The following is a 23,725-nucleotide window of genomic DNA, read 5'->3' on the forward strand; positions in this document are numbered from 1 at the left end:
CCTTATGTGTTATGTTTTGCTGGTAGAATAAAATCGATGGATAGACACCACTGAATGTTTGAGTAGCTGAATAAGTAGATGAATGAATGAACGACAATTGGTGGAATGACTGATTGAATAAATCTTCAGTAAAAAAAAATGAACATTTGGACTAATGGGTGGATAGGTGAATAGATGGATGGGTGGATAGATGGATGGATGGACAGCTGGGCCAACAGATGGACAGATGGGTGGCAGATGGACAGATGGATGGATGGATGATAGATGGGTGGATGGACAGATGGATGGATGGGCTGGTGGACATATGGGGAGGATGAGTGGATGGGTGAATGGATGGGCAGACAGATGGATGGGTGGACAGATGGATGTATATACAGATGAATGGGCAGATGGGTGAATAGACAGATGGGCGGATGGGTGGATGAATGGGCAGATGGATGGATGGATGGATGGATGGATGGATGGGAAGGTGGGTGGGGGGTGGGTGGATGAATGGATGGATGGACAGATAGGCAGATAGCTGTATGGACAGACAGACCAGTGGATGGATGGACGGGTGGGTGGACGAATGAATGGGCAGATGGGTGGATGGACAAATGCATGGATGGACAGATGGACAGATGGGTGGATGGATGGATGGATAGATGGGTGGATGGATGGATGGATGGATGGGGAGATAAGTGGATGGACAGATGGTTGGTTGGATGGATGGATGGGAAGGTGGGGGTGGGATGGATGGATGGATGGATGGATGGATGGGAAGGTGGGGGGGGTGGATGGATGGGAAGGTGGGTGGGGGGTAGGTGGATGAATGGATGGATGGACAGATAGGCAGATAGGTGTATGGACAGACAGACCAGTGGATGGATGGATGGGTGGATGGACAGATGCATGGATGGACAGATGGACAGATGGGTGGATGGGTGGATGGATAGATGGGTGGATGGATGGATGGGAAGATAAGTGGATGGACAGATGGATGGGCGGATGGACAGATGGTTGGATGGATGGATGGATGGATGGATGGGAAGATAAGTGGATGGACAAATGGATGGGTAGATGGGCAGATGGACAGATGGGCAGATGAATGGGCAGACGGACAGATGGATAGATGAACGGACAGATGGGTGGATGGACATATGGACAGGTGGATGGGTGGACGGATGAATGGATGCATGGATGGGTGGGCAGACGGGCAGATGGATGGGTGGATGGATGGATAGCAGGCGTGCATGCATGTGTGAAAGTTGGGAACGACCCCCTTTGGATGCAACTAACAGTACAATGTGACCTTTCTGCTTACTTTTCCTAGTGACCTGAGCAACAACAGCATTGGCATGCTGACCAACTACACCTTCAGTAACATGTCTCACCTCTCCACCCTGTGAGTACAGTGAGCTGCTGTGATTAACATGGGCCTGATACTAAGTGCATCCTTCCTCTTTCCCCTCAGGCTTACATGCTCCGCTCTAGCGATCCTCAGGGCTGTGGTTGACCCAGCACAGGGCAGACCTTAATCATCAGAAGGAAAACAGAGTAGGTCAGAACTCCACTGTCCGGGTGGTTAGAGAGGAGTTGGCACCTAATTACTTCTGAAGAAGTTCCTCTTTGGAATACCTTCTGTGATGTGTGAATTTTCTCTCCCAGTGAGGGTTTCCCTACACAATTATATTTTGCTCAGACCCATTTATTTCCCATTAGCTCTGTACACTGTGAGCACTCACCATCTGACAATAGACGGAGGTGATGGCAAAGCTGGTTAGGGAGCCAGCCTGCTAAGGAACATATGAGGAAAATGGGAAATGAAGCCAGTGAGCTTCCTGGAGTGATGGGGAATGTTTCTCTTTCCCTTATCCCTAGGATGCTTTTTGTCAGTCTATTAAAATTGGGAGGGTAGGGCTTCCCTGGTGGCGCAGTGGTTGAGAGTCCGCCTGCCGATGCAGGGGACACGGGTTCGTGCCCCGGTCTGGGAGGATCCCACATGCCGTGGAGCGTCTGGGCCCGTGAGCCATGGCCACTGAGCCTGCACTTCCGGAGCCTGTGCTCCGCAACGGGAGAGGCCACAACAGTGAGAGGCCCGTGTACCGCAAAAAAAAAAAAAAAAATTGGGAGGGTAAAGAAACCATTTGCTTTGACTGGTCCAGTATGGACAATGCATGCATCAGTAGCTAAGAACAGGAAGAACCAACAGAGCCTGTGTGTCCTCTTCCACAGGATCCTGAGCTACAACCGGCTGCGATGCATCCCCATCCACTCCTTCAATGGGCTGCGGTCCCTCCGAGTGCTGTGAGTACCCCAGTGCGCTGACTTCTACTTCTACTTCGCTGGGTAACAGCAGGCAGGACTGAGCACTCCTGTTCCCTGCTCTTCCTTGCTCAGAGCCCACTCTGCCCGCCATGTGCCCCTCCCCTAACCCAACACTCTTAATTTGCTCAATGGGGCAGAGAGAGCTCATGCTTAAGAGTCAGTCACTCCCTGTTCCAGCTCACTTCCTCTGTGGAACCTGCCACACATCACTAACTCCTCTGAGTTCCCACTTCTTTATGTGCAAAATGGGATCCATAGCACATCCCTTGCGAGGATTAGGATCTGCAATTCTATGCAATTATATTCTGCACCCTAGCAGAGCATACTGCGCAGGGCCAGCACACACACATAGCCATCCGTTTGCAGCCGAGTCGACTCATAAAGTATCCTTAAAGTTTTAATAAGTTGCCCACATTTAAATATCAGGAGGTTTCTCATATAAATCCTGATTTCTACACTCTCTTGGAAAATGGAGAGACCTGGCCTCCCAGGGCTCCCCTCTGCATTCCTGCAGGGCTGAGCCATCCCGCCCCGTTGAACAGAGTTCTGCAGTCTGCAGCCTGCACATCACCCACCCACCTCTTGTCACCTTATGATACCTGCCTGGCCCTGGCCTACACAAGGGTAGTGGACAGCTAACTGAGGCAGATGAGCTCTGAGCAAAGGCAAGATAGCCATGGAGTCCCCTGCTTTCCAGGCATAGCTCTGCCCCTCCCTAGCTGTGTGTCTTCTCATCATGAAATCAGATAACGATGGTAATGGCCTCACAGGGTCTTATGAGGATTAAATGAGATATTGTACGTAAAGCACCTAGCACAGCTCTGGCCCATGGTAGACACTTTATATTCATTTGTTATGACTATTCTCACATGAGCACTTGCAAGAGCAGGAATGGCACCTCACTGCCACCCCAACCCTGGGCCCATTGTCACCTGATATTTCTGCCTGCCCATCTTGCACCTATTTTGCTGGCAAGGGAGGATCCTTTGAATGACATTCCCATGAGAACAGAGATGCCAGACGCTCTGCCCCCAAACCTATCAACTTCTTTCCCTTCTGGCCCATTATGACTATAATAGTGAAAACCATATTTTATGGAGCTTTTCATGGTCATTGCCTCATAATGCTATGCGGTTGAGAGGGTTATGTCCATTTTAAAGACGGGAAAACTGAGACCCAGATGGGTGAAGTCGCTGGCCCAAGATTCAGCAGTCAGGAGGTTGCAGAATCCAGCCTCCTGACTCAGAGCCCCGGGATCCTTCCCAGGACCCAGTTACGGTTGGCAGACAGCACCCAATGAGCAGGTCCATTTCGGAGCCTCCAGGCTGATGTGATTTATTGAGGCCCACAAAACACCAGTGTCAGCGACAACTCCTGCCACATGTCATCTGTGCTGTTATTAAAAATCAATTCTGTGGGGGGCAAAGAAGTACCCGTGCTGACAGTGTGCAATCTGTTACTGTCACTTATTTATTATCTGTCTTCTCTGGGGAGCTTGAGAATGGAAACATCAGCAGAACCATTTCCCTGTTTTGAGTTGAACACAACGGGAGATGGGCTCATCTCGTTGGCTGGGGCTGGACCTGCTGCCCCTCCCCCTGCCATCTCCCCTCAATCCCAATCTCTTGTCCCCCCATCCCAGTCTTCCAGTTCTGGGCATAGCTTGGCTGCCAGGGGGTGTGACCTGCCATTTCAATGGGATCCGTGTGCCTATGTTCATAATTAGAGTAGTTCTGGTTGGGACAGCTCAACATGTGGAAGGGAGAAAGAGACTGTTTGCCTGTCCATCTGTCTGTCTACCAGGGTGGTGGGGTGCACATCACCCCCCTGTCCAGGATTTCCTCCTTCCTCAGCAGCTCGTTGGTGTCACTCCAGAACCAGCGCTGTCATTAGTTCACCAGGAGTCCACATAAAACATCCAACACACTTGTGCTTGCTTCTTGAATTCAGAATGAGTAGGCTTTTTGCACCATCATTTTAGAATCATGGGCTCTTGTAGATAAAAGAGGATCTTAGAGGCCCTCATTCCAACGATCTACCTCAGTGGGGAGCAACCATTTTCTGCATAAGGGCCAAGGCAGGAAAAATTAAAATGTTTATGGGCTGCGTTTCTTTTAAAGGATATTTGTATCCTTTCTCCCAGTAATTGCACATCTAGGAATTTTTACGAAAGGGTATCCAAAAAGAGAGAAGGGTTCTCTGCATTAAGATCTTGGTTGCACTGTAATTTTTTTTTTTTTTTTGCGGTACGCAGGCCTCTCGCTGCTGTGGCCTCTCCCATTGTGAAGCACAGGCTCCAGATGCGCAGGCTCAGCGGCCATGGCTCACGGGCCCAGCCGCTCTGCAGCATGTGGGATCTTCCCGGACCGGGGCATGAACCCGTGTCCCCTGCATCGGCAGGCGGACTCTCAACCACTGTGCCACCAGGGAAGCCCTGCACTGTAATTTTTAACCTAAATTTTAAATATTACCCAGCAGGCCACAGTGGGGAAATATTTAAGTAAAGCATGATGCAACCAGTCGATGAAGTGCAATTATTAAGAGAGGAAAACTAATAGCAGAGTGGGAACCTGTTTACCACATTGCATTATGTGGAAAAATAAGCCTAATTTGTATATTGTTACAATTATAACTGTATATATGTACAATTGTAACATATATACAAATTAGGTTTATTTTTCTGCATAACACTATGTGGTAAACAGGTTTCCACACTGCTATCTAGTAACTGTAACCGTATCAATTATAACATTGATAACCATGAAGGACTATAAGGGAACATGGGCAAATAAATGAAAAAAACCATTGATAGCTAACGGGTAATATCAAATCATTTCTGTTATAAATGAAGACAAAGTTAAAGATGAATGAAGACAGTAACATATTTATAATTTGGGGTGTTGGGAAGCAAAACAGGATTTTGGAAATCAGAAACTGCAGTACCTGTAACTGCATGTGGTCATTCATATATTCTTTTCACATTTCTAACGGGTTTCATTAATTTGATTAGAATTTCAGAAATAACCAGAGACCCAGGGATGCTGGCAGTTTGGGGTGAGGAAGCAGGATAAACAGCAAGGTTCAGCCATAGACAAAGGCCAAAAAGTGCTCTGGAAAGCAGCAAGAAAGACCTGACATTTAGGAAGGAGAGAGAGAAGGGGGGGTGGAGAGAGAGAGAGAGAGAGAGAGTGAGTGTGTGTGTGTGTGTGTGTGTGTGTGTGTGTTGGTGGGTGGATATGAATACATTTCAGAGACAGGATATTGGTCAAGGAGCTTTGAGAACAAAACTTTGTGTGAAAATATACTTCTCCTACCTCACTCCTAATCTAAAAATAGCCAGAAGAGAACATCCTCCAGGACGTTCTAGTCCTTTTTTGGGGATCTGTGTGTTCCCTGATCTTTGCCCCACGCCGAGCCACATGCCTTGTGTGCGTGTGGTCCCAACTGTCACCCCCCAGCCCCAGCTGCAGGAGGGCCACCTGGAATCAGTTAGCGCCAGGACTGTGTCAGTGTGTGCTTGTGAGGGAGCGAGCGGGATTATCATTCATCATCCGTATTTTTTTAGCTCCTGTTCCCTGAAATAAGACTGTGCTTGCTGTTTATGCACATGCGGCTATTCACCACTGCTCAACTGGTGGCATGGACCCTCCCTACAACATCTCTGCAAAGGGCTCCATTTGCCCTTTTGCTTGATTACCTTCAGAGACTAAGAGCTCGCTCGCTTCCCAGACAATCCCATTCCATTTTTGACCTGTTGAACATCAGGCGATTCTGGTGAGCCAAAAGGTGACTCCTTGTGGTCCTGGTGTGGCCCTTTTGTGCCACCAAAAAAAAAAAAAAAAGTTTAATTATGAATTTTAGAAGTGGGGAGTGAGTCTCAGAAACCCTGTCCAAATGACTCATTTATAAGACAAGGAGACAGATTCAGAAAGGTTTAATGACTTGCTCACATCATTCACTTCTTCATCCTTTCCTGAATGCCCACCGTGAGCTAAATGCTAGGCTAAATACCGTGGCGGGTGGGGCACAAATAGTGAATATAGCACAGTTCCCGCTTTCAGAGATCACACGGTCTAGAACAGGAAATAGACAAACAACTACAGTACAGGGTGATGCCTGTGAAAGAGCCATAGGAATACAAGTGAGAGGCATGGAAGCCAGTACTGGCCATCAAAAAGACTTTCTGGGGCTTCCCTGGTGGCGCAGTGGTTGAGAGTCCGCCTGCCGATGCAGGGGACACGGGTTCATGCCCCGGTCCGGGAAGATCCCACATGCTGCGGAGCGGCTGGGTCCGTGAGCCATGGCCACTGAGCCTGCGCGTCCGGAGCCTGTGCTCCAAGACGGGAAACGCCACAACAGTGAGAGGCCCACGTACCGAAAAAAAAAAAGACTTTCTGAGAGGTAGTTATCACTGCTGACACTTGTTAAACCTTGACTGTGCACTGCACACTGGGCTAAATGCTTTAGCTACATTGTCATATTCACGCTTCCCATCAATTCTATGAAGAATATACCACCATTATCCCCATTTCCCAGATGAGGAAACAGAGGCTTGGCAAAATTACGTAGCTTTCCCCAAGTGACACAACGAGGAGAGAGTAAAGTTGGGATCTGAACCCAAGACTGTTTACTCTCAGAACCACTGCTCTTAACTTCTGCTCCCAAGGCTAAGTCTGGGATGCCAGAGGGAGTTACCCAAATAGGGATGGGAGTGAAGAACATTCTAGGCAGGGAAAATATAAATGCACTGGACAGAAGCCTGGAAGTCAGGAAGGGCATGTGCCTGGGGATGGAGGGGTGGGATGTCCAGGAAGCTCCAGCTTTGGCTGGAATGTGGCTTCTGGGTGTGAGAACAGGAGGAGATGCTGCCGACCCGTCATAAGGTGGGAGCAGAACCAAGGCTGGAACCCATGTCTCCTGGCTTCTAGCCCAGTGTTCCATCGCCTTCCATCCTGCTCCGTCTTAGGTTATCATCTATTTTTATTGCCTCTCATTTCAGACTTTTCTTGAAGACTGGGGGGGACATGGCCTTTTTAAAAAGGGAGTGTTTTTTTTTTTTTTTTTTTTTTGCGGTAGGCGGGCCTCTCACTGTTGTGGCCTCTCCCCTTGCGGAGCACAGGCTCCGGACGCGCAGGCTCAGCAGCCATGGCTCACGGGCCTAGCCGCTCTGCGGCATGTGGGATCTTCCCAGACCGGGGCACGAACCCGTGTCCCCTGCACCGGCAGGCGGACTCTCAACCACTGCGCCACCAGGGCAGCCCAAAGGGAGTGTTTTTTTCCTTGCCCAGAGAGGCCTGGGATGAGAATTAATGAGTGGGGTGGCATGAAAGACATGGGCTGAAAGGTGATGGACACAGGGAAGCTCTGCCAAAATTCAGTGTGTCTCCTGGAATCCTCCACAGGGCTCCTTTGGGATGATAGGCTGCATACCTTCACGCTTCTACTCTAAGCGGGTAACGCCTTGAGGGGAATGGCCCCAAATATGTCCAAGAACATAGGGGGGAAGGAGTCATGACGATGCTTGCAATAATTGTGGCTGACCCGAGTGAGGGCTTACCGTGTGCTGGCCCTGCATTGCATCCTGCACCAGCTGAACCACCTGCATTGTATCTTTAAATCCTAGCTTAGGAAGCAGTGTATTAGATCCCTTCCTGACTAAAGGAAAAGAAAATCAGTTCAAACCACCTTAGGCAGAAAAAGAGAATTTATCGATGCAGGTAACTGAAAAATGCAGTAGTAGGTATTAGATTCTATGGCTGGATGCAGGTACTCCAGTGGTACTGTCAGAAATGCATCTCTTTCTGCCTCTCAAAATGAAACTGCCTCTGTCCTAGTAGTTCCAAGGAAAGCCCCAGAAATATCTCTCAGTGGCCTACTTAGGTCACATACTCAACCTCAAACCAATCACTGTGACTCCGATTGGGCAGACCTGGCCCATGAGGCCAGACCACTTGGACTCAGAAGTGGGGAGGGGTGATTCCCTAATGGAAAAGGGAGGAACTGTTACGGAAAAGAGGAGAAGAATGTTGATCAACCCACACCCCCCAAAAGGTATCTGCTATAAGTAGATACTAAGAATTCCTCTATTTTAGAGATGAGAAAACTGAGGCACAGAAATAATGTCCGTTGTTTCAGGTCACACAGACAGTGATTATCAGAATAGAGATTCGAACCCAGGCTGTCTGACTCCAGACCTTAAACCCCAGGTCACCTGGGAGTGGCCTGTGTTGCTCAGAAGAGAATTCACCCACTGCATCCCACCTTTAGGATGAGGATAGTTCCCGTCATCTATCATACAAACTGTGAGCACCTAGAGATTCGGAGACCCAGATTCAGGCAACCCAGAACTGACGGGGGATGGTTATGCCCTCCAGTTGCTCTCATGATGTCCTCATCTGCATCCTGAAATTCCCTAGTCTGCCTTAACCCCTCCTAAGAGTCAGGAGGGAAAAAAGAGTCCCGGATGCTTGAAGATGAGTCATGCCCAGTTCAGAGTCGCTTGCCTACACCAGCTCCCTGTGAGGTGTAAGGGAGAACGAGAGGGAAAGGGGGAGTGCTTAGTGCTTCCTGGGAGGGCACATTTGTGTTGCTCCCCTGGCATCCTTTAGGAGGGTGGTTGGACATGCAAGAGTCCTTCTTTGGGGGCCAAACCAGGAGCCAGAAACTACAGTGTAGGCAGATTTCTTTAGCATTGTCCCAGTAAATTACAGCCCCATTACTCTGCAGTTTATAGAGACCTCAGCGGATCAGCTCATAATAAATGGGAGTGCGACTTGCAGGGGTCACAGTACCAAAGCTGCCTCTGGGTCACTTGGTGTTTTTAAATCAGGGCTTTGTGCCTCTCCAGGGGCCCGAGCCGCATTCTGAAATGATTAACGGTGGGGCTGGGTGCATTCGCCAAACAGCAAGCAGCCGTGAAGTCATCCAAGTTAATAGCAGACGGAGCCGGTGTGATTCATAAATAACCACGTGGATTAGAGACTAAATGATACTGATAAAAGTGTGAGGAAGTGCTTCTAGCCCCTTCTTACTCAGGGAGGTGAGAAGCTTCCACGAACACTCTTTAGAGGACTGGGTACCCTCACCCTGCTCTCCTGGCTGCCTAAGCTTCAAGGAAAGCTTTCACCCTGCCATTCAGGGAGACCAGGGACCTGGTGGCGGGGGCGGCGGGGGGGCTGGCACGTGGGTGTTAGAAATGCAGAACCTCAGGCCCCACCCCAGACCCACTGAATCAGAATCTCTGGGAATGGGCCTCAGAAATCTGTATGTGTATTAGCCCTGATGCTCAGTCAGCTTTGAGAGGCTCTGCCCATTATTAAGTGTAATTAAGCTCACATCTATATTTCAGCTGAAGACCCAGGGCAAGCTAACATCAGCTAAAAGGAAAACAGAAGAGCAGATTCATAAGTTACTATCCTGTTTACACTTTCACAGTCAACGTTAATCACCCCCTTTGTTTAACTAGGGCTCCTTTCACAGCCCAGGGGACGGTGCCCAGCAGCCACTAAGGAAACCTTTGAGTTTCTACGAATGTCACTCCTTGCATTTCATGGGCCAGCCCCAAAGTGAGTCAGCAGTTTGGGGATTTTCTGTATGCAGTGGATGACTAATCCTTCCATGGAGGGTATAACCCACGAATTGTGGGTTTGCTCATGTTTTTACTTGAGCAGCGGAGCCATGTTCCTTCAATTTCTTTCAAAAACCTGTTCTCCAGGCACTTATTGAAAGCTCAGTATGTGCCACCACCCTGCAAGTGAGCATAGCTTCCAGCTATTACACCGCAGGGTGGAGAGAGGCATGATTAAACCCAAGCAGGTTGCCTGGCCCCTCGGACACACTGTCGGATAATACACTCAGGTGCACACAAGAACAACACCCACATGCGTGTGTGGGTAATGCCACACCCTTTCCCACAAAGATGAGTGTCCGGCTCCAGGGAGTCTCCCCAGGAGCTGAGTGCCCCCTTCCCTTTGTCTTCTGAGCTGGGACTGATAGCATTTCTCAATCTCCCTAAAATCTCTCTAGGTGAATATGAAGGGAACCAGTTTCTTGATCTGTACCAGGCATTGTTCAAGACCTTTTACAAATATTAATAAGGTTAACCATTTAGTACTTAGAAAATGCCAGGCTCTACGTGGACTAATGCACCCACAGCCGAAGGTACCTTCTGCGGCAAATCTTTTTACTTTCTCTCATTCCCATTTTATGATAGGAAACCAAGGCACAGAGAGGGTAAGTAACTTTCCCCATAGTCACACAGCGGGTAAGTGACAGAGTCAGGGTTTGAGTCAAGCAGCCCAGCTCCAGAGCTTCTGGTCTCGACCATAGTTCTTCACATTATCTCTGAAACCCCAGTGCCTTCACTAGATGGCTCTGTCTCCATGTTTCAGGTGCAAAAATGGAGGCCAGGAAAAGGAAGTAACTCACCCAATGCTCCACAGCTGAAAGGGACTGATTTCTGATTCCATCCCAAGTCCATCTGATTCATCTTTGTCTTTCCCTAACCCTCTACTCCCGACATCCCTGCAGCTGATCTAGGCACGGAAACATCCGAGCACGTGACAGTGAAGGAGACATCCCCTCCTGCTTCTGGCAGTGGGGCTCTGCATGCTCAGAGGCATGACTGGGCCAGCCTGGGACGCCAAGAGAGTGTACTGAGTTCAGAGCTCTTACTGGGGGTTAACCTTCTGACCTGTGCTTCTGCTTCAGAACCCTCCATGGCAACGACATCTCCAGCGTTCCCGAAGGCTCCTTCAATGACCTGACCTCTCTTTCCCATCTGTAAGTAGCCCTGTTTCCCCCCCACGTGCATATCCTCAAAACAGAAAAGATTATAATGCCAGAGATAATACTATCAGTGCTACCTCCTTGGTATGGTTCTTTCCATATGAATAGAGTGTGTTTTATTTACAAAAATGTACCCACATTGTGCACATTTTGTGTTCTCTGCTTCAGATGCCTTCAGAGACATAATCAATTATGAAAACAATGTAAATATTTAATAAGAATGAACATAAAACTCTTACTATGTGCTCAACACTTTAGATGAATTATCTCATATATTTCTTACAGCAGTAAGGCATTTTTATCTCCTTATTAGACATGATGAAACTGAAGTTAAGAAAGGCTGAAGAACTGGTCCAAGGGTCGCACAGCTAGTAGGTGGCAGAGGCCTGGTTCAAATCCAGGTTTGCCTTGACGCCAAAGCACATATTCTTTCTACACTCGGCATCAGGTAGTCCCCTCCCATTTTACACAGGGGAGACTGAGGCCCATAAATATTAGGTATTACATACCTCTGCCAGTGAAAACGCTTGAGTTTGTATACCTGCTGTCTGTATATTTAATTATTTTTGTATTGTGCACATATACAACACTGATATATTATGTATGCATATTCTAAAACATTCAAAAATAGAAATGTTAAAGGCTATGGTTAAAAATCAGCAGAAGTTTTTGTATTTTCTTCCTCAAACAGCACTTTGGAGGTGTCTGCACTGGATGATACCATTTCCCTCCCCTGCACTTGTAAGCTGAGTGGTGTCTGGGAGGAGAACCTTCCTTCTACTCTCTTAGGCTCTGTGGCCGGCCTGACATAAGACAGATTAACAGGAGAAAAGCATACAAATGTATTTAATATTTTTATGTGCATGAGGGAGTCTTCAAAAGGAGAATGAAAACCCAAAGAAGCCACTGGGCCCCAAAGCTTATGTACCATTTTTACACAAAGAATGATGAAGCGTGGGGCTCTGACACGACAGGGAAGCTTGGACTAGGGGCGGTAAATCATGGGACCGGGACTAGGAAATCACGCAGAAACTGATGGAAGATCAGCGTTATTTCAGGAGGTTTGTTTGTACAGATCCATTTTGGTATCAACTCCCTTCTCTTCCTGGCCCGGGGAGGGCACCTTTCTCATAGGAAATATGACCTGCGTTTAGCTCGAAACAGCATCTGCTGTTTCTCAAGTGCCTTCAGCTCAAAATAGTCAATAGACAAAGCAGCATATTTGGGGGCGGCATGTTCTGAGCTCCTTCAGAGGTCTGAAGCTGCTTCCTAGGTTGCTGGGTATCAAAACCTTCTCTGCAGAGTACATCCTCCAGGGCAACCTTTAGTGGGGCAAGAGAGCCAGATCATCAATGGCCAGAGGTCCAGGAAGCCTCCTGGAGGGGCTGAGATTGGGAGTGAGTTGAGGATGGAGTCTTACCAGGGTAGGTGAGAGCAAAGCCTTAGGGATGGGAGGGGCTTGGGTGGGGTTGAAACATCTGCAGGGATTGTCACCCCAAGTGAAGTCTCTGCTGGTCCTCCTGTCAGACACCCCCGATCTAGCCAGAGTCTGAAAATGCTGCTTTTCCAGAGGACCAAGACTACAGGGCCTGTGGGCCAAGCTGGGCGGGGGAGCCTGACTTCCTGCTCTGCCTTGTAGGGCACTGGGAACCAACCCACTCCACTGCGACTGCAGCCTGCGTTGGCTGTCGGAGTGGGTGAAGGCCGGGTACAAGGAGCCTGGCATCGCCCGCTGCAGTAGCCCCGAGCCCATGGCTGACCGACTCCTACTCACCACACCCACCCACCGCTTCCAGTGCAAAGGTAGGTGCTGACTCACCCCTCTCAGAAGCTGAAACCGATGTGGACCTGCATCTAACGGTCCACTTGTCATTCGCTCCCCTAAGTCCCTCTGCTGCCATTTCTACATATTCCTCGTTGACCTCTTACTCTACAAATTTTTGCATAGTTGAGAAAATCTTTAACCTGCATTTTTTTTTTTTCTTTTTTTGCGGTACGCGGGCCCCTCACTGTTGTGGCCTCTCCCGTTGCGGAGCACAGGCTCCGGATGCGCAGGCTCAGCGGCCATGGCTCACGGGCCCAGCCGCTCCGCGGCATGTGGGATCTTCCCAGACCGGGGCATAAACCCGTGTCCCCTGCATCGGCAGGCGGACTCTCAACCACTGCGCCACCAGGGAAGCCCTAACCTGCATTTTTTACCCAACAATCTTAGAGCATAAGCATTTTCCTGTTTTATTACAGCACATTTTGGGCACATGAGATTTTGATTTGACTGCGTGATTATTATGATAACAAACTACTACTGGGTTCTCACTATGTGGCAGGCATTATGTTAAGCACTTTTTCATGTATTATTTCATTTAATTCTCACTTTCCATGGAGTCATTTATTTAATTCCCCAGTACCTCTGTGGGGTCTACTTTAGTAGTATTCTTACTTTTAAAAATGAGAAAACTGAGGCTTACTGAGGTTAGATGACTTCTCAAGATCACACAGTTAAGAGAATTCCAGGTCTTTCTGATTCCAGAGTGCATGGTCTCAACCACCAAGCTGTAACACTCCATCATAACTTCTTTAACCAGTTCCTGGTTTTGAATTTTCAGAGTATTTCCATTTTTTTTCTTAGCACGGCTGCATAAATGTCTTTCTCTATTTAAAATTATGTCCTTAAACAAGATTCAGAGAACAGAAATTACTGAGCCAAAGTATATGGTCATTATTAAGGCTTTCACACTTAATGCCAAATTGAGTTCCAGAAAGGGTTGTAACCAATTTTCACTCCCAGTAGCATCGTTCGAGTGCATTTTTCATCAGACCCTTGCATTATTTTATCTCATTTTGTAATCATTGCTAATTCAATAGGTAAAATATTATATCCCCTCATATTTTGTTTTTGATTATTGGGGGAACTATTTTTTCCCCAAAATTTACTTTCTGTTTGTACCACACATTTGCCTGTTAATGTCCTTTGCTCATCTCCTAAGGCGTCAATGTTTATTCTGACTTACAGATATACTTTACCTCTAAAACTTCATTGTGTCCCTGGAACACATAGTCTCCCTGGAACAGACGATGTCTCTGTTCTTTGGTGAAGCCAGAGTTGAGCCAGCTGGCATTGGTTCTCAATCAGCCCATTCTGTTCGCCCCACTCACAAATGGTCAGACTCAGCCTGCGGCCAATCTCAACCCAATCTCCACACTGATGACTGTTATCCTGGGATCATTTAAAGTCCTGACATGAAATAGGGCCTGATTATCCAGGACTTTGTCAACACTGGCTGCAGCGGTAGCACAGCCCCTGTTACAAAGCTCTGTGTAGGGACGTGGCCTCCCTCCCTCCAGCCCTGATGGCCGAGGAGAGCAGGACACAGTTGAAACTGTAATCCCTCATCAGCATCGTTGCTGTGTCTTCCGGGCCCATTTCTTACTTCTTCCTGCCGACTCAAGGGTTCTACAGGGAGAACTTCCTATGTGATGTGTGCCTTTGGCCCAGGCACTGTGCCCTCCTTAGCCCTGCACAGACTATTCCATGAGGAGGGGTGTTTGGGGAAGGAAAAATGGGAGGTCCAAATGGAGCCTGGGCCCAGAGCTCCCCGAACATAAAGAGATTCACAAGGGGTTTCTAATTATGGTGCATTGTTTGCAGATGAGCACCAAAATCAGATCAGGCTAATTACAGTAATTGATTTGACTGAGACGTGCTTCTGAATGATGTCCCGCTGTGATTTTTTCCTCTCTGGATGATGGCTGAATTAATGGGACTCTAGCTGGACTGGATGTGCTATAGCTGCGGAGGGCCAGCTGCCCTCTGGACAGAGATGGGAGGGGCTGGTAGCTGACCGAGGAAGGGGCCAGAGCAGAGGGGGAGGGAGGTGTGACAGTGAGCCTACTTGGGGACCTGCCACCAACACTCTGGTTTTGCTGTCCAGGGCCAGTGGACATCAACATTGTGGCCAAGTGCAATGCCTGCCTTTCCAGCCCGTGCAAGAACAGCGGAACATGCAGCCAGGATCCCGTGGAGCAGTACCACTGCGCCTGCCCCTACGGCTACAAGGTATGACAGGAGGCCCCGCCCCCTACCATCCACGGCCCAGGGAGGGGCCCTGTTCACTGCTGACCCTCCCTTCTCCAAGGACAGTGGATAAGTCCACTTTACGGGTCACTCCACAACAGCATTTGCCAGCAACTCTCCCGTTCTCCCCAGCACTGCTGGGGGCTGCCCAGTTGTATCCCATTCACACCCATCATAGAGGACCCCATATAGCCTTGACAGTGATGCAGTGAGATAAGGAGGAAATGTAATATTTGTATTTTCTTTCTTGAACATGGGGAAATTAAGTCTCAGAGAGTTAAAGTACCTCCAAGTAGAGGCATCCCTTGAACCCACCACACTGACCTCCTTCCAGGGTGATTCCCAGGTCCTCCCCCCACCTCCCTTCCCTGCCCGCAGGACAGCCAGCCCTGGAAGCACTAGTTCCAGCTTGAGAAGGATACAGGGATGGATTAAAAGGCCAGCCTTCACTGTTGACAGGTCTGATCAGCCAACAAGGGCTGGGATAGAGATCCCAGTTCTCCTGTGCTCCCCAGAAATCCAGGCTAATTCCAGAATAACCCTTCCCTCCTTTCTTCTCACCCAGCAGCATCTAGAACACATTATCCTGCCTCCATATTAACATCTATAAAGTATGGATGATGTGTCAAGCGCTCTGCTTGGCATTTTAGTCATCTTTTCCCCTGTAAGGATGGACTTATTGATTCCCGTTTTACAGATGTGGAAACTGAGCCTCAGACTGTTGAAAGGGCTTGACACACTGGCCCAAGCTTGTAAGCAGTAGGGTTGCGTTAAGACCCAGGGCTACATGATTCCAAAGCCCCCCCTACTTTCGCCTGGAGGTTTCCTGAATAGCTGAACCCCTCACTGCACCTCACTGGGGTCAGCAAAGCCGTGACTGGGTCCTCTTCCCCAGGACCCTCCCGGCTTCCCAGATTCCAGCCATCCCAGGGCACCCATCTGAAGGCACTAGGCATGTCGAGAATTTCAAGACAGTCCCCAGCCTGTCTGATGCACCCACCTGGTACAAGCTGAGCAGGAGGGAGCTGGCATCCCCGGGTGTCCTGTCCCCAGGGGGATTTATGTGTATAGTGACAAGCTTGAGGGGCAGACTGCCGCTGGGGAACAGGGCTCCCTGGTGGCTTTCTCAGCTGTAGCTGTGCTTCCAATAGACAGTGTCAGAGTGCCACCTATGGGCCTGAGCCTGAGACAAGAGAGCCAAAGGCTTCCTATGAGGCCAGTCGGACAGCCTCCCTGCCCCGGGCAGCCAACCCCAGGCCTCACACCCACAGGAGTCCCAGACCCACGCCCCTGCACACACACGTACATACACACACACACACACACGTGTACACACACACACAAACATATTGTAGGGGAAGACTAGAAATTAAGCAAACATGCTCAAACGCCTGGATCCTCAAACTCCTTTGTATGTATTCAGTGGAGAAAACTCAGGCTGTGGATTTACACAGAGCAGCAGGTGTGGATCCTGCCTTTGTCATTCCCTAGCTGGGTGGTGATGGCCAGTGGCTGCACCTCAGGCCTCCCATCTGCACACTAGGACCTGCCACACAGCCTTGCCGTGAGAATCAAGTGTACGGTAACACACGCAGCACACCTAGCACAGTACCTAACATTCAGTAAGTACTCAGCAGCTGTCATATGGATGCCTTTTAACTTTACTGTCTATGCCGGTCCCTAATACCAGGGTGTGGAATGGGCCATCAGGAACAGATGGCATGTTGCTGGTTTCCCGTAAAGGAAGCTAGAAGCCCCAGCCACAACCTTTACAAACACACTCACACACACACACACACACTCGCACACACTGGGGAGGGGGTCGTGGGGGATAGCCAAGGAGCATCCCGAATCTAGTGGATTTGAGCAAAATGAGGCTGAAAAGAGTTGAACTGAACTAATTGACCAGGCGTTGACAACGGTGATTTTTTTCTCATGAACATATAAGTGACAGAAATCCCCACCTCCAGGCCCAGTTACCGCATGATCAAGGGCTAGGCTCTGCCTGCTGGATTTCAGTGCTCTGTGGCGTAGGGGGCTGGAGGAGACACCTCCCCCTCCCCCAGCCCCAGGGGAGGAATCCCCCTGGAGTTCCTGGTACTTGAGAGTCCCCAGAGCAGGGAGGCTGGCCCAGGCAGGGGCTATGGAGTCCCCGCCTTGACCTGCTCAGGGTTCTCCAGTCCCGCGATCCATGGCCCATTCATCTCACACACACATACACACACACACGCACACACGCACGCACGCGCACACACGTGAACTACTTAGCAACAACCAAAGACCTGAAAAAGTCTTTTAATTACCCACATTCAGCTCTATCTCAGAGCCCCATGATCATCATGGTCATTATCTGAATAGCTCTTAATTATGGAGCTACCATTACCTGCCAGGTGCCTTATATGAGTATGATTTCTAATCATTCGTTAACTCCGTGGGGTAGGCATCATTATTCCCATTTTACAGATGATGAAAAGTCTCAGAGAGAACTAGTAATTTCCTCAAGGCACGTAGCAGTAGCCGGACTAGCATGTGCATTGAGACCGGCCTAACTGCAGAGCCTGTGTTTTGAGAGGGGCAGAATAAGTGCCCAGCATAGCATCGCGGTTCCCAGCGCTGGCTTTGGACTGGATGTCGGGTTCAGCTGTGCCTGTTCCACTTCCTGCTGTGCGATCGTGGGTACAGCACCTCACTTTCCAAGTCTGCCTTCCCTCTCTGTAAGAATGCGGGTAATAACAACCATACCAATCTTGCAGGGGTGTTACGAACATTATACACAATATAAAACTTAGCGTGAGGCCTGGAACAGAAAATGTGCTCCATAAATGACAGAGAATGAGCCTCGCGGTTTCCACTGACACATGGACTTTCTGAAAGGGATCCCACGTTGCTCTGGTTTAGGATACAACCAGACCTCAACCCGAGCTGCATTCTCCATGTCCCCTCCGAGAAACCTCTAACGGGCCCTTTACTGGTGACGGGGCTCGAAGAGGAAGCAGACGCGGGCCTGCCTTCAGATTGCTGGAGACAGGGCCTGAGGCTCGGCGTGGAGACAGTGAGAAGGCGGCACTCCTCGGCAGAGCCCAGTCCCACTCCTCACAGGCACTGGCGGCAGCAGCAGAGCGGGGAAGAGGATTTTCTCAGGCAGATGGCGAGCAGGTGGTGTGGCAGTGGAAGGGCTCCCGCGATCACCCCCGCCTGGCACGGCGCCCACGCCGAGCCCACAGCCCAGAAACAAACGCAGCAGATGCCTCCCTGCCGCCACCAGACCCCCCAGGTCCTCCCGAGGACCGCCGGCCAAGACTTGGGTGCGGCACCGGTCCACGGGTCCCAGGGGAGAGAAGCTGGACGCAGAGGACCAAGCGTTGCGCTGCTCCCTGGGACGCTGGGTCTTGACGTGCACAGTCTCTGTCTCAGCCTCCCTGCGCAGTGCCTTTGCCCTCGCCGTTCCTTCTGCCTGACACGCTCTTCCGCCCCCTGCACACGCTTGACTCCCTCTCAGCTCAGATATCCCCTTCAGGGGGGCCTGCTCCAAAGGAATCCCACTGCACCCAAAATTCTGTCTCACAGGAGACCTCAATCTGGCCTAACATCAGGATCACCTGCAGAACTTGAAAGTAAATGCCAACCCTGGGCCCACGTCCAGACCAATCAAAGATGACTGTCTGGGGGGCTGTCACTTTATAGGGCCAAGGTCTGTGGACCACGCTTCAGCCGTAGTCCACCCTACAAGTTGTGGATTACTGTTAAGCCTCAGTGGGGCTAGGAATAATATCATCTACTGGTATTTATAGAATGCCTACTATGTGCTAGATGTGGTATGTAATATTAGGCACTTCCTTATTGAAAGGTCTAGTTTAGGGACTTCCGGGTAAGATGGCGGAAGAGTAAGACGCGGAGATCACCTTCCTCCCCACGGATACACCAGAAACACAGCTACACGTGGAACAACTCCTACAGAACACCTACTGAACGCTGGCAGAAGACCCCAGACCTCCCAAAAGGCAAGAAACTCCCCACATACCTGGGTAGGGCAAAGCGGAGAGATTCCCGCACAGAGGATCGGTGCCGAGCGGCACTCACCAGCCCGAGAGGCTTGTCTGCTCGCCCACCAGGGCGGGCGGCGCTGGAAGCTGAGGCTCGGGCTTCGGTCAGAGCGCAGGGAGAGGACTGGGGCTGGCGGCGAGAACTCAGCCTGAAGGGGGCTAATGAGCCACAGCTAGCCGGCAGGGAGTCCGGGAAAACTCTGGAGCTGCCGAAGAGGCAAGAGACTTTTTCTTCCCTCTTGGTTTCCTGGTGCGCGAGGAGAGGGGATTAAGAGCGCTGCTTAAAGGGGCTCCACAGACGGGCGCGAGTCACGACTGAAAGCGCGGAGCCCAGTGACGGGCGTGGGACGCTGGGGCTGCTGCTGCCGCCGCCAAGAAGCCTGTGTGCGAGAGCAGGTCACTGTCCACACCGCCCTTCCGGGAGCCTGTGCAGCCCGCCACTGCCGGGGTCCCGGGATCCAGGGGCGGCTTCCCTGGGAGAACGCACGGCGCGCCTCGGGCTGGTGCAACGTCACGCCGACCTCTGCCGCTGCAGGCTCGCCCCGCACTCCGTGCCCCTCCCTCCCACCCGGCCTGAGTGAGCCAGAGTCCCCGAAGAGGCTGCTCTTTTAACCCTGTCCTGTCTGAGCGAAGAACACACGCCCTCCGGCGACCTACACGCAGAGGCGGGGCCAAATCCAAAGCTGAGACCCAGGAGCTGTGAGAACAAAGAAGAGAAAGGGAAACCTCTCCCAGCAGCCTCAGAAGCAGCGGATTAAAGCTCCACAATCAATTTGATGTACCCTGCATCTGTGGAATACATGAATGGACAACAAATCATCCCAAATTGAGGAGCCAGGAGTCAGTGCTGTGCCTCTGAGGTGGGAGAGCCAACTTCAGGACACTGGTCCACAAGAGACCTCCCAGCTCCACATAATATCAAACGGCGAAAATCTTCCAGAGATCTCCATCTCAACACCAGCACCCAGCTTCACTCAACGACCAGCAAGCTACAGTGCTGGACACCCTATGCCAAACAACTAGCAAGACAGGAACACAACGCCACCCATTAGCAGAGAGGCGGCCTAAAATCATAAAAAGTCCGCAGACACCCCAAAACACACCACCAGACGTGGACCTGCCCACCAGAAAGACAAGATCCAGCCTCACCCACCAGAACACAGGCACTAGTCCCCTCCACCAGGAAGCCTACACAACACACTAAACCAACCTTAGCCACTGGGGACAGACACCAAAAACAACAGGAACTACGAACCTGCAGCCTGCAAAAAGCAGACCCCAAACACAGTAACATAAGCAAAATGAGAAGACAGAAAAACACACAGCAGGAGAAGGAGCAAGATAAAAACCCACCAGACCTAACAAATGAAGAGGTAATAGGCAGTCTACCTGAAAAAGAATTCAGAATAATGATGGTAAAGATGATCCAAGATTCTATTTCCCAGATCCAAAATCTTGGAAATAGAATAGACAAAATGCAAGAAACAGTTAACAAGGACCTAGAAGAACTAAACATGAATCAAGCATCGATTAAAAACACAATAAATGAAATAAAAAATACTCTAGATGGGATCAATAGCAGAATAACTGAGGCAGAAGAATGGATAAGCGAGGTGGAAGATAAAATAGTGGAAATAACTGCTGCAGAGCAAAATAAAGAAAAAAGAATGAAAAGAACAGAGGACAGTCTCAGAGACCTCTGGGACAACATTAAACGCACCAACATTCGAATTATAGGGGTTCCAGAAGAAGAAGAGGAAAAGAAAGGGACTGAGAAAATATTTGAAGAGACTATAGTTGAAAACTTCCCTAATATGGGAAAGGAAATAGTTAATCAAGTCCAGGAGGCACAGAGAGTCCCATACAGAATAAATCCAAGGAGAAATACGCCAAGACACATATTAATCAAACTGTCAAAAATTAAACACAAAGAAATCATAGTAAAAGCAGCAAGGCAAAAACAACAAATAACACACAAGGGAATCCCCATCAGGATAACAGCTGATCTCTCAGCAGAAACTCTACAAGCCAGAAGGGAGTGGCAGGACATATTAAAGTGATGAAGGAGAAAAACCTGCAACCAAGATTACTCTACCCAGCAAGGATCTCATTCAGATTTGATGGAGAAATTAAAACGTTTACAGACAAGCAAAAGCTGAGAGAGTTCAGCACCACCAAACCAGCTTTACAACAAATGCTAAAGGAACTTCTCTAGGCAAGAAACACAACAGAAGGAAAACACCTACAATAACGAACCCAAAACAATTAAGAAAATGGGAATAGGAACATACATATCGATAATTACCTTAAATGTAAATGGACTAAATGCTCCCACCAAAAGACACAGAGTGGCTGAATGGATACAAAAACAAGACCCATATATATGCTGTCTACAAGAGACCCACTTCAGACCTAGAGACACATACAGACTGAAAGTAAGGGGATGGAAAAAGATATTCCATGCAAATGGAAACCAAAAGAAAGCTGGAGTAGCAATTCTCATATCAGACAAAATAGACTTTAAAATAAAGACTACTAGAAGAGACAAAGAAGGACACTACATAATGATCAAGGGATCGATCCAAGAAGAAGATATAACAATTGTAAATATTTATGCACCCAACATAGGAGCACCTCAATACATAAGGCAAATACTAACAGCCATAAAAGGAGAAATCGACAGTAACACAATCATAGTAGGGGACTTTAACACCCCACTTTCACCAATGGACAGATCATCCAAAATGAAAATAAATAAGGAAACACAAGCTTTAAATGATACATTAAACAAGATGGACTTAATTGATATTTATAGGACATTCCATCCAAAAACAACAGAATACACATTTTTCTCAAGTGCTCATGGAACATTCTCCAGGATCGATCATATCTTGGGTCACAAATCAAGCCTTGGTAAATTTAAGAAAATTGAAATTGTATCAAGTATCTTTTCCAACCACAATGCTATGAGACTAGATATCAGTTACAGGAAAAGAGCTGTAAAAAATACAAACACATGGAGGCTAAACAATACACTACTTAATAACAAACTGATCACTGAAGAAATCAAAGGGGAAATTAAAAAATACCTAGAAACAAATGACAATGGAGACACGACGACCCAAAACCTATGGGATGCAGCAAAAGCAGTTCTAAGAGGGAAGTTTATAACAATACAATCCCACCTTAAGAAACAGGAAACATCTCGAATAAACAACCTAACCTTGCACCTAAAGCAGTTAGAGAAAGAAGAACAAAAACATCCCAAAGTTAGCAGAAGGAAAGAAATCATAAAAATCAGATCAGAAATAAATGAAAAAGAAATGAAGGAAACGATAGCAAAGATCAGTAAAACTAAAAGCTGGTTCTTTGAGAAGATAAACAAAATTGATCAACCATTAGCCAGACTCATCAAGAAAAAAAGGGAGAAGACTCAAATCAATAGAAATGAAAAAGGAGAAGTAACAACTGACACTGCAGAAATACAAAAGATCATGAGAGATTACTACAAGCAACTCTATGCCAATAAAATGGACAACCTGGAAGAAATGGACAAATTCTTAGAAATGCACAACCTGCCAAGACTGAATCAGGAAGAAATAGAAAATATGAACAGACCAATCACAAGCACTGAAATTGAAACTGTGATAAAAAATCTGCCAGCAGACAAAAGCCCAGGACCAGATGGCTTCACAGGTGAAGTCTATCAAGCATTTAGAGAAGAGCTAACACCTATCCTTCTCAAACTCTTCCAAAATATAGCAGAGGGAGGAACACTCCCAAACTCATTCTACGAGGCCACCATCACCTTGATACCAAAACCAGACAAGGATGTCACAAAGAAAGAAAACTACAGGCCAATATCACTGATGAACATAGATGCAAAAATCCTCAACAAAATACTAGCAAACAGAATCCAACAGCACATTAAAAGGATCATACACCATGATCAAGTGGGGTTTATTCCAGGAATGCAAGGATTCTTCAATATACGCAAATCAATCAACGTGATACACCATATTAACAAATTGAAGGAGAAAAACCATATGATCATCTCAATAGATGCAGAGAAAGCTTTCGACAAAATTCAACACCCATTTATGATAAAAACCCTGCAGAAAGTAGGCATAGAGGGAACTTTCCTCAACATAATAAAGGCCATATATGACAAACCCACAGCCAGCATCGTCCTCAATGGTGAAAAACTGAAACCATTTCCACTAAGATCAGGAACAAGACAAGGTTGCCCACTCTCACCACTCTTATTCAACCTAGTTTTGGAAGTTTTAGCCACAGCAATCAGAGAAGAAAAGGAAATAAAAGGAATCCAAATTGGAAAAGAAGAAGTAAAGCTGTCACTGTTTGCAGATGACATGATACTATACATAGAGAATCCTAAAGATGCTACCAGAAAACTACTAGAGCTAATCAATGAATTTGGTAAAGTTGCAGGATACAAAATTAATGCACAGAAATCTCTGGCATTCCTATGTACTCATGATGAAAAATCTGAAAG

General features: G+C 48.4%; 1 protein-coding gene across 1 annotated transcript in view; it reads left to right on the forward strand.

Annotated features, from left to right (window-relative positions):
* Positions 1 to 23,725, forward strand: part of SLIT3 (slit guidance ligand 3) — a 624,276-nt gene that overhangs the window by 555,275 nt on the left and 45,276 nt on the right. Inside the window, exons 22-26 of the mRNA XM_081232840.1 lie at positions 1,313 to 1,384; positions 2,215 to 2,286; positions 11,017 to 11,088; positions 12,734 to 12,897; positions 15,024 to 15,148. Of these exons, the coding sequence (XP_081088966.1) occupies positions 1,313 to 1,384; positions 2,215 to 2,286; positions 11,017 to 11,088; positions 12,734 to 12,897; positions 15,024 to 15,148 (505 nt within the window). The remainder of the gene's footprint in view (positions 1 to 1,312; positions 1,385 to 2,214; positions 2,287 to 11,016; positions 11,089 to 12,733; positions 12,898 to 15,023; positions 15,149 to 23,725) is intronic.

This window comes from Mesoplodon bidens (assembly GCF_964165515.1).
Source record: "Mesoplodon bidens genome assembly, chromosome: 4".
Classification (NCBI taxonomy): Eukaryota; Metazoa; Chordata; class Mammalia; order Artiodactyla; family Ziphiidae; genus Mesoplodon; species Mesoplodon bidens.